The 9,747-nt window shown below is 48.9% G+C and overlaps 1 protein-coding gene and 1 long non-coding RNA gene across 2 annotated transcripts in view; one reads left to right on the top strand and one right to left on the bottom strand.

The window, feature by feature from the left end:
* The window catches only part of LOC116185807, an 80,093-nt gene that overhangs the window by 67,272 nt on the left and 3,074 nt on the right, over positions 1–9,747 (top strand). The window lies entirely within an intron of this gene.
* The window catches only part of LOC102674036 (dynein beta chain, ciliary), an 18,811-nt gene continuing 9,820 nt past the window's right edge, over positions 757–9,747 (bottom strand). The window contains exons 18-36 of the mRNA XM_031511117.1: positions 8,229–9,747; positions 7,773–8,134; positions 7,161–7,637; positions 6,673–6,937; positions 6,200–6,549; positions 5,840–6,102; positions 5,474–5,770; positions 5,235–5,404; positions 4,836–5,139; positions 4,305–4,774; positions 3,684–4,238; positions 3,262–3,562; positions 2,913–3,194; positions 2,531–2,832; positions 2,324–2,451; positions 2,042–2,256; positions 1,622–1,978; positions 1,139–1,287; positions 757–1,052 (exon numbers count right to left, since the gene is read on the bottom strand). The exon at positions 8,229–9,747 is cut by the window's right edge and continues 14 nt beyond it. Coding sequence (XP_031366977.1) covers positions 758–1,052; positions 1,139–1,287; positions 1,622–1,978; positions 2,042–2,256; positions 2,324–2,451; positions 2,531–2,832; positions 2,913–3,194; positions 3,262–3,562; positions 3,684–4,238; positions 4,305–4,774; positions 4,836–5,139; positions 5,235–5,404; positions 5,474–5,770; positions 5,840–6,102; positions 6,200–6,549; positions 6,673–6,937; positions 7,161–7,637; positions 7,773–8,134; positions 8,229–9,747 — 7,061 coding nt within the window. The 3' untranslated portion in view covers position 757. The remainder of the gene's footprint in view (positions 1,053–1,138; positions 1,288–1,621; positions 1,979–2,041; positions 2,257–2,323; positions 2,452–2,530; positions 2,833–2,912; positions 3,195–3,261; positions 3,563–3,683; positions 4,239–4,304; positions 4,775–4,835; positions 5,140–5,234; positions 5,405–5,473; positions 5,771–5,839; positions 6,103–6,199; positions 6,550–6,672; positions 6,938–7,160; positions 7,638–7,772; positions 8,135–8,228) is intronic.

The raw sequence follows: 9,747 nt of genomic DNA, 5'->3' as shown, positions 1-9,747 counted from the left end.
CTCTTCCACTTTCCTCCCTCCCTCTCCCCCTCCCTGTTTATGTATTAAATTGACCAACGTTCGATTACGTTCCTTGGTCGTTCGGTATCGATCCTTCGAGATAAAAGGAGGAGATCTCTTTTGTTTTCCATCCAAATGACGGATAATTTCTTCTTTCTTTCCACCATGCGTTTTCACCTCGCTTCTCCTCTTCGACNCTCTTCCACTTTCCTCCCTCCCTCTCCCCCTCCCTGTTTATGTATTAAATTGACCAACGTTCGGTTACGTTCCTTAGTCGTTCGGTATCGATCCTTCGAGATAAAAGGAGGAGATCTCTTTTGTTTTCCGTCCAAATGACGGATAATTTCTTCCTCTTTCGGGATTTCTCTTCCTCTCTCGAACAGGGAGGAAAGAACGAAGGACGATCTCGATCCTCCATCGTCCTACGGTTTATTAACTCCTGGTCGATTAGCCGACCCCGTGATATCCATTCGATGGGTCCTTCGAGATTTACGCTCGAATTATTCTTCTCTTCCTCGCCCACGATTACTTATTTTTTTTTTTTTGTTTCGTTTATCGTTCTATGGATTGTTTACCTTTCTTAATTTAACGTTTCTGAGCAAATTGCTCAATTCACGACTTGTAAAAAAACAGGTAGTTAAAATTTCGTTGGAATCATCGACGAGGATATAATAATGATTTAATAATGGAGGAAATAGAATTCGTTCGTTATTGCATTTATTTTCGATTTATACTCGATTTATATCTTGGTATCGTTTTAAGTTTGAAGGAGCAGAGCCACGCCTGCCAATGTCCATTTCGCGGGTTTGTCTTTGGTCTTCAGATTGAACGTCCACACGTAAGTGGGCCCTCGAGTCCTCGTTTTGTAAACGGGGCACTCGTACATGTTACGCAGATCCTGTTTGTCCTGCGTGATCGCTCTCACGTTGATCACAGGCATGGGGGGGAACAATTCCTTCGACTTCGAATCGACGATGATGCCCGACTGCACCTCCCATCGTGCCCCTTCCATGAAGATCCCGTGGATGTACGCGCCGTCTCTGGGTGCAGCTCTAATCGAAAAAAAAAAAAAGAAAAAAAAAAACAAAAGGCGATCAATATTTGCACTGTAAATGTACTGGGATTCAAAGTCACGTACGTGAACTCTTCTTTGTTTTTCTTCGTCACGTCGCATTGCAAACACATTTTATCGAGAGGAAGTTCGTGTCTTCTCGCTGTCGACTGCATGATAGCCGTGAGTAACGATTGAGGATTGAAGAATCCAGCTAACCATACCGATGGTGGCAACTGGAACGATATTTTTTTTTTTATACAAGTTTATAAGTTTGATCAACTCGTAACGCGATGAATATTTCCAATTGATTATCTATACCCGTCAAGTTATACCTATATGTATCGTATATGATATCATAATTATCTATAAATAAGATTATTTATAGGTTTTAGTCAAGTTTTCTTCTCTATAAATCATATTTCGTCGCACGCATGATCGTTGCGAATTCTTCATAATTGCAATCGTGATTAATCGGAGTGATAAGAGTGAACGAGTTCTATTCAAATATTTGATGAACTAAGAAAATTATTACTTATCGAAGATAGAAATCGTAATCTTATCTCTTACCACGAAATCCGTGGACCAAGTATCCAATTCTCTGATTCTTAACAACAGATCGACGAACCAAGCAGCGAGCCCCAACAAAGACGGATAAGCCCTGCCTGCCCATACGAGGGGCACCTGGTCGAGGAACAGGGCGTTCTCCAGATCCTCCATGTCCGAGGTGATGGTCAATTCACCCTTCAGACCTAAATCCAGTTCGCGCAACGATCGTTTTATCTCTGTGGTCAAGTGATTCATTCGTTCGCACTCTTGGAAAGCCACGATCACGTACGGTGTCCTCTCCTCCACTTTACCCATTATCTCGACCATGTTGAACTCCTCCGGAAGTTTCTCCATTATTTCGTCCAACATTTGCTTCACCTTTTTCCAAACATCCGTCCGAAATAATCTCTCCTCCCCTCTCATTCGTACGATCGAAATTACCTTTTCCTCTCTGGTCACCGTTTGACTTCCGGAACTGGCCGCGTCCCTCGGTTGCATCTCGAACACCGTTCTGAACAAATTCTCCGCGGTCATGGTCAAAAAACCTATTTCCGCGTTTGGATGCAAGCCGTACAGGTAAGGTGATTCCGGGGGCATCGCCTCGTCTATGTACGCGTGGTACCCGGCCAAATCCGTGTTGGGCGGCGCTGGGAAACCTTCCATGATTTTCGTGTTATATTCGGATATTGTATTCGGTGATTAACGAACAGATGAATTCCTTACCGGGCGCCAACATCAATTCTCCATCGATCAATTCGGGCTGCATCAATTCTTCGAGGTAAGAAACGCAGAGCCTTCTGTCCCAATCGTCGGTTATGTGCCCTCCGTACATAATCTCTCCAAAAAGATACCTTGAAATTTATTCAAGGATTACAAATCTTGGAATCTTGCCTAGTATAATTTATTATTAATAATAAAATTCGATCGTACCTCAAATCTTCCCAAGGGACCTTGGACGTTGCCTCCAGATAATTGTACAGCACGCTGACGCTTATGTGCAGATCGCCCACATTGAAAGGGTAGATTTTATTCCAACCCTGAGGACCGAATTTCCTCCGCTCCGCGACCACCGCGTGGAAGTAGCAAAGGGAAAATAGAATCACCTTGAACTCCGCCTCCTTGCTGCACATCTCCAACGTTTCCTGGGTGAAATTGTCCAAAGCTTTGTGAAGATTCGCCTGCATCCCCGTGGGTGGCTCGTTCGTGATCTTGATGGACGACTCTAGGATCCCCTGAAATATCATTTTTCGTTTATATTATTTTTTCTCTTGATCTATTTTATACGAACGAAAGATAAGGATTAATCGATTACTTGAGGGATGATGTGTCCTGCCGGTGTACCGGCTGGTTCGGCGCTCATAAACACCCTGTAATTCTCGTGGGAACCGTCCGCCGCTATCTCCAACTTTTTCTCCAACAAAGGTAACCACTTCTTCACGAGATGAATATTCTGCAAAATTACCCAATGCCCATTCCTCGCTGCCACGTCCATAGCTTGCTCCGCGACCGTTTCCTGCCCCTGGCCCAGGGACACGTTGTGGAAATTTTGATTGTCCAACGTGTAACCCATCCGGCGTCCCAGATCCTCCACGTCCTGATTTAAAAAAAGTTCACAGAGCTCGTAAGAATTTCTTCACCTCGCTTGGTTAGATATGCTTTACCTTGAGAGGATTCACGCCGGGCGAAAGGATGAAGAATATAGGGGTGGAGGGGCTGGTTTCCTCGAAAGATTTGGCGAACTCGACGGTTCTACCTTCCACGTATCTCGAGCCAAGCTTTTCCTCGATAAACGCGGCGATCGCGTAGGTCATTCTATCCGGCCGCAGCGCCCTCAGCATGCACAGACGTTGTATAATCGTCTTGTTCTTCCATTCCTGCGGGAATTTCTCCCTCTCCGGGCACTCGCATTCCACCAACTTTTTCCATCTCTTCGCCGAGGTCTCTATGTCTCTGTCCAAATTGCTACCAAAGGGAAAGAGAAAAAGAAAGAGAGAGAGAGAGAGAGAAAAGAATGGACGCACGAAATAACAAAATCCTTCGTTTCGATTTTTCTATTCGCGAGATGGAGATATTTCGTGATTACCGAAATTCTTCTCTATTGGCGAGACTCCTGATTCCACCCCAACTTGTGTTGGAAAGGAAATCCACGGGGGAGGTGAGGTGGGGGGTGATGGGGAATCGTAGGAGGAAATCCAACTCGGTGGCGGTCACCTCGTTCCTAGCGAGCAGTATCTGAAACGCCATCTGCGAGGCGAAGATAAGTTTGTCGCACTCGAACAAGCCCCTGCTCGTGTACATGAACNCGGAGTAGGTGATGCACTCGATCAGATTCTTCACTCTCCCGGACACGTCGGGGGCCGGGTCGGCCCTCGAGATGGCTTTTTGAAACACCACGCTGAAAGCTTTCAGGGAAAATTGATAGATTGGATTGATGGTGTTCAGATCGTTCAAGATAAAATAGAGGAGAGACGCCCTGGCCGCCGCCGGTCGATACAGTTCCCTGGCTGCGTCGATCTCACGGCTCGTGCCACGGGCTTCCGTCACCTTCGACTCGATTTCCGCCGCTGTCCTCTTCGTCGTCTCGAGATTCTCCACCAACGACGTGTCCTCCAACACGTTGCTCCCAGCCGACGACAATCTGTGCGCACATCTCGTTCGAACGTCTCTCGGAGATAGGAAGAAAAGAGAAGAAGGGACGAGTTACCTCGACAACAGGGAGTCCTCCAAACTGTTGAGCGTGATCTTGAAATCGTTCTGCTGTCTGGTGAGCTCGGCCTTCGACTCCTCGAGATCCGGCCGCTCGGCCTTCACCACCTCGGCGAGTAATTGATCCTCGAGGCCGTCCCTCGTCACCGTGAAATTAATCAGGGTAGTTTGGGCCTGCATCTCGGGCTTGTAATGGGGATTAGCCAGCTTCGTGTGCAATAATAATCTGAACAGAGGATTGTACTCGACCTCCTTGTCGCCGATCTTGATCGCCCGCCCCTTCTTGATCAAGTTTCTGCCCAACAACGGGTCCAACACGGGATCCACCGTTTCGCCGATGTTCTCCACGAGGACGGTCGACCCGGTCGCGAGGCACTGCTCGATCACGTCCAAGTAACCCTTCTGCCCCAGCCTGATCACGCGAAGTTCCTCCCCGTACCTCTGTTTGATCCATTTGATACCCTGGAGCTAGAGAAAGAGAGAGAGAGAGAGAGAACAACGATGTTGCGCCTTCTTCCTCTGATCGTACCTGAGGATCGATCATCAGGGGCCATCGATCGGAGTTCGTCAGTATGGTGGCGTTCTCAGTCGACATTCTATCGTTCGGCAATCCTTCGTTATTCCATTTGGCTATCCGAGTGTCGTTCGTCAGTAACGACAGGGGGTCCAAACCCTCGGTGATAGGAATGGTAGGCTCCACGCTACGCAAGAACGGTAGCCATTGCTTGTGCAACAGATCGTTGCGAAATTGTTTGGTGAAGCAACCGACGTAGGATATGAACGCCGTGACCAGAAGAACGTCGCCCGGCAACGTGGACGCTTGTTGCATGAAACTTTTTTCGTTATAATTTTTCATTATTATTATTATTTTGATCTAAATAAATCCAATAATAATAATAATCCTTTTTAAAATAAATCGGAAACGTACGTGGCCACGGAATCAGCCCATCGCACGTTCTCCGATGCCAGGCCACCGACCAGCCTGTTGGCGAGAACTATAGTGGCGTTGGTCGCGTCGGCCTCCTCTTGACACTTCACCTTCTCGGACGTGGCTTGCTCGAAATCAGCCGTCAGCTTCCCCAATTGCTCCTCCAACGACTGTTCCACGTGTAACCACCATCTACTATTACCCGCTCTAAAACGTGCGTTATTTAATTATATACGCACCGCGACTTTCCGTTTGATCACGGCCAGCTTCTCCTGCGCGGCGGCCAACTCCGCGTTCGCCTGTGCCAACGCCTTCCTCTTCGGCTCCACGTCGCAGAACACCTCGTAGAACTTGATGATGTTGATGACCCATGCGCAGAGGCCGGCAGCCGCCGCCGATTTCGATCTCACGAATTCCGGCTCGAATTCCGAGTCCTTTAGATAAGGCTGGATCGCCTTGATCACTTCCGGATGGATATTTTCCTTGTCGTAATTGATCAGAGAGTCGAGGAACGTGTCGACCTTGGCCATCATTATCTGGACGAGACGAGGTTTTACGTATCGATCGATAAAGAAGGGGAGAGGAGGTGACCTTGTTTCGAGTACCTTGGCGGATTTCCAGCTTCTGTCCTTGGGTATCTTGCCAGCCGGAGCCAGAAGGACCATTACGGCGGCAGTTACGTTCGTTACCGCCCCCGGTGGCGAGCCGAACGACTTCAATTCCGTCAAATTCGCCTTGTTCAGGGTGTTCAGAGCCTCTTGGGCGGCCAACAGGGCCGGCTCTGCCTTCATCAAATCCACCTCGCAGTCCTTCTGCTTTTTCGATACCTCCTCCGCTATTATGGCGACCTTCGATTCCTCCTCGTCGGCTGAAACAGAGGCAACGAACACGAGGACGAGTAAGATTTCTTTTTTTCCCTTTTTCTTTTTCTTCTTCTTCTTCTTCTTCTTCTTCTTCTCTTTTACCTATAGCCTTCTCCTTCTGCACTTTCTCCGTCTCGACGCCGACGATCGCGATCAGAGTATCGGCCGCCTCGTTCTTCTGCTGCAACTCCAACTCCTGCATCGCCAGCTTCTCCTTCAATTTATCCACCTGCACTGCCGTGGAGCGAAGCTTCTCCAATCCATTCTCGAGCCTCGCCACCCGGCCGCGAAGCTCGCTCGCCTTCGTTTTCAACAGCCTGGTGTACAAACTGATCTGCTCGAGGAACGATTTCGGCGTCGTGTAGTTGTATCTCCTCTCGCTGGCCAAATAATGCCTGCTCGCCGCGTTCACGCTCGTGTGAGCGTGGGCCATAAATTTCGCTGCCGGCTCCCTGCGTCCAACCCATCCCTCTATTTATTGCTCGGCCCCGAACCAACCCCTCCTCGCCCTCTATTCAAACGCGTGTTTCGGGGGTGGGTGCAAAATCGATCCACGTTACCGCTACTCTCCTCACCTGTAAGTCCCCGGAAGTTCGTCCAACTCCTGCAGAAACCTCTTCGACACAGACATCAAAGCTTCTTGCGGCCATTCGTGGAACCAGTTTATCGCCGTGCAATTTATTATGGCGGGGAATTTCCTCGAGCGTATCCTTAAAGTGGATCCGACCGGGGAGAAGCAGAGAACTGTACGAAGCTGGCGGCGAACACGGTCGATGAAGAACTTCCAACAATTCTCGCGGGTGTCTAGAATACCGGCGCCCTTCACCTCGTTGCGCACCCCTGCAAAATTGCGCGTAATACGCGATCCTTTCCTTTGCGGGGGAGGAAGGGAATAAATTATCGATCGAAATCGGAGATATTCCTCGAGATACGATCGTCGATCGCCTTTCGCGCCTTCCAACATTTCGAGGAATCGATTTTCGAGGAATAAGAAGGATAGGATAGTCTCGATCCTTGGATGGGGAAGCGGGTGAAATATAAAGAGATATATTTGTCCAACAACCTGCTATTATATTCTCGAGCTCGTCCTCGGCAAAGAGGTCTGGAACCTCGCCAGAAGCGAGCATGTCGTTGATCAGGACGAGGAACTGTTCGTTCGCCACTTGGGCGTCGGTCATCAGGAACACGATGCCGAGATTCTTCAATCCCGACTTGTTGTACAGGGCGGCGAGCTCCGACTTCATATCGGCGATCCCATAACCCTTCTTCAACTGGATTTGGAACACCTCCAGCGAGCTTATGAACGCGGCCAATCGCGATAAACTCTGTTTGCCGGAACCACCTACGCCGACGAGGAGAGCGCTGCCCCTGGGCGACTCCAGGATCCTGTTTATCCGGCACACGTGCATCATCGCGTCCTCGAACAGCACCAGCTTCATCGCCGCCACAAGATCGTTGTAACTGACCATCGCCTCCGATAACAATCGGTGCAGGGTCGACCAATCCTTCACCGCCATGTACTTTGGCTCCCCGACTCCACCTTCAAATCGTTTCCTCCATTCATTTTTAGCGATAGCTGTTACGACTCGAGGCAATTTATTCAGGAAACGTAATCGCGAAAGTATTATAATTAATCGTCAAACCCGATGTGACATTTTACGAAGAAAATATTTGCCTGCGAAGTGACAGTAGATGTTGGGCTTCTCCAAAACGGCGCTCTCGTCTATCTCCTCCACGTTCTTCTTCAGGATGTCCAGTTGCAGTTTGGAGAAGCTCTCTATATCTTTCTCGTCTATCAATTTGTCGCCGTAGACCCTTTGCGTCTCGTGGAACCAGAGTCTCATCAAGTCCGTGGACGATTGGAGGCACTCGTTTCCGCTGAACAATAATCCTTGGAAGCAGTTCGATAAGTCGCGAAGATTGAAGATGTAGTGGAACTTGACCGCCGTCGGAAGAAACATTTGTGCGCAGCGATGATGCAGCTGGATCGATGCTTGCACGATGTTGTTGCACAATTCGGTCACGCAAATGGGAAATCTAATTGAAATTGATCGTGCGATTGTTGATCACGAAGGATATTTAATTTCTTTTCGCGTCGATTTTATATTATACAGGAAATAAATAATCTCACCTGTGTTCGATGTTGGACAAATGTTGCCTCAAGATGGACGAATAAATAATCGTCAGAGACTCGATATTTGGAAAACTGACCGCGAACACGGAGAAGTGTCTCTGCAGCCTGGGATTAATGGTGAACGATCCAGCCGTGGGATTCATGCAAGCGATATATTGGCAATTGTGAATATCCTTGAGAGTGAGCTTCGTTCTATCGTACCAGTGGCCGTAATCCAGATGTTGGCGGATCAAAGTGTGCGGTTGGACGGTCCCGTAGGGGTCTACCTCGGGCATATTCATGTCGTCGATGAAGTAGACCAGAGTCTTGTTCCCGGGGGGGCCGTAATTTCGGCCAGCCTTCTTCTCCAACGATTTCTCCAATATCTTTTGCAACATCTCCGACGAGGTGTAGAAATTGAATGGAATATTGGACACCGAGTAATTATCGGGCAATTGCGAGAGTTTCTCGGCTACGAGGACGGTTTTCCCGCAACCGGCCGTTCCGACCAACATCACCGGATGTTTTTCGGCCGTCAGCAAGTCCAACAGGTATCTGATTCTGATAGACTCCGCCGTGTAGACGAGGACGGCTTGGAGCGGCATTTCTGGATCCAACTCGAACTTCGGCAAACGTTGCATCCACGAAACGAAGCTCTTCGTCTCGGAATCGACGTAATAATCGAACACGGTCCCCTGGGGGGGGAATTTAATCTGCTTGAACTCGTTCACCCACCATTTGCTAAATTCTAGCCGATAGTCGATCAATTGATCTTGGAACATGGAAGATCCGAACGCCCAAACGGCGGCAAAGACGAAGTAAAGTTCGTAGTGCTCTTTCGAAAAGTCAGTGGAAGTTAATTCCGGTTTTAGAAGGCAGTGAAGAAGGTGGCAGAGCATCTCCACGTGTGCCATATCCGCGATCGGGGTAATCTTTTTAAACCTGCTCCTCAACGTCTCCAAACAGGGAGGTATGTACTTGTCGAACAGTATTACCAAATTAGATCTCTCTACGGGGGACGTTCTTCTCTCCACCCAGCTGGTCACGTAAGGATTCCAGCCCAGGTCTTGGGGATTTATGTAGAGGATGCCTGCCCTGGACACGGTGGCCGGCGTGGCCGTCCTCAAATTGGATATCTCGAAGAGCAGCCTCATCGCGGGCGTCAGAGCTATCCTCTCGTTGCTTGCCAAAGTCAAAACTTTGTTGTCGTCCATCACGGTGTTCAGCGACTCGATCCACATAGGATCGATGTCGCCGTCCAGAACGATCCACTTTGGATTCTCACCGCCCAGATTTGCCTGCTCTCTCATTATCACCGAGAACAGGCCGTCCTTCCACTCCCTGGTCGCCGGATTGATTATCCCGAACAATTCGTCGTTGGTCACGGCCTTCGGATTCAGATCGTTGTACACAGGCTTCCTCTTCATGTTCTGATACGTTCGGAACAACGATTTCCACACCTGGGTCTTGCCGGATCCCGCGATACCCACGATGAAAACCGAATGCCTCACTTCCAACAGCTCCTCCAATTGGACCA

This window comes from Apis dorsata, unplaced genomic scaffold (assembly GCF_000469605.1).
Source record: "Apis dorsata unplaced genomic scaffold, Apis dorsata 1.3 scaffold_292, whole genome shotgun sequence".
NCBI lineage: Eukaryota > Metazoa > Arthropoda > Insecta > Hymenoptera > Apidae > Apis > Apis dorsata.
The sequence above is the reverse complement of the archived record's forward strand: the minus strand, read 5'-3'. Positions and strand labels throughout refer to the sequence as shown.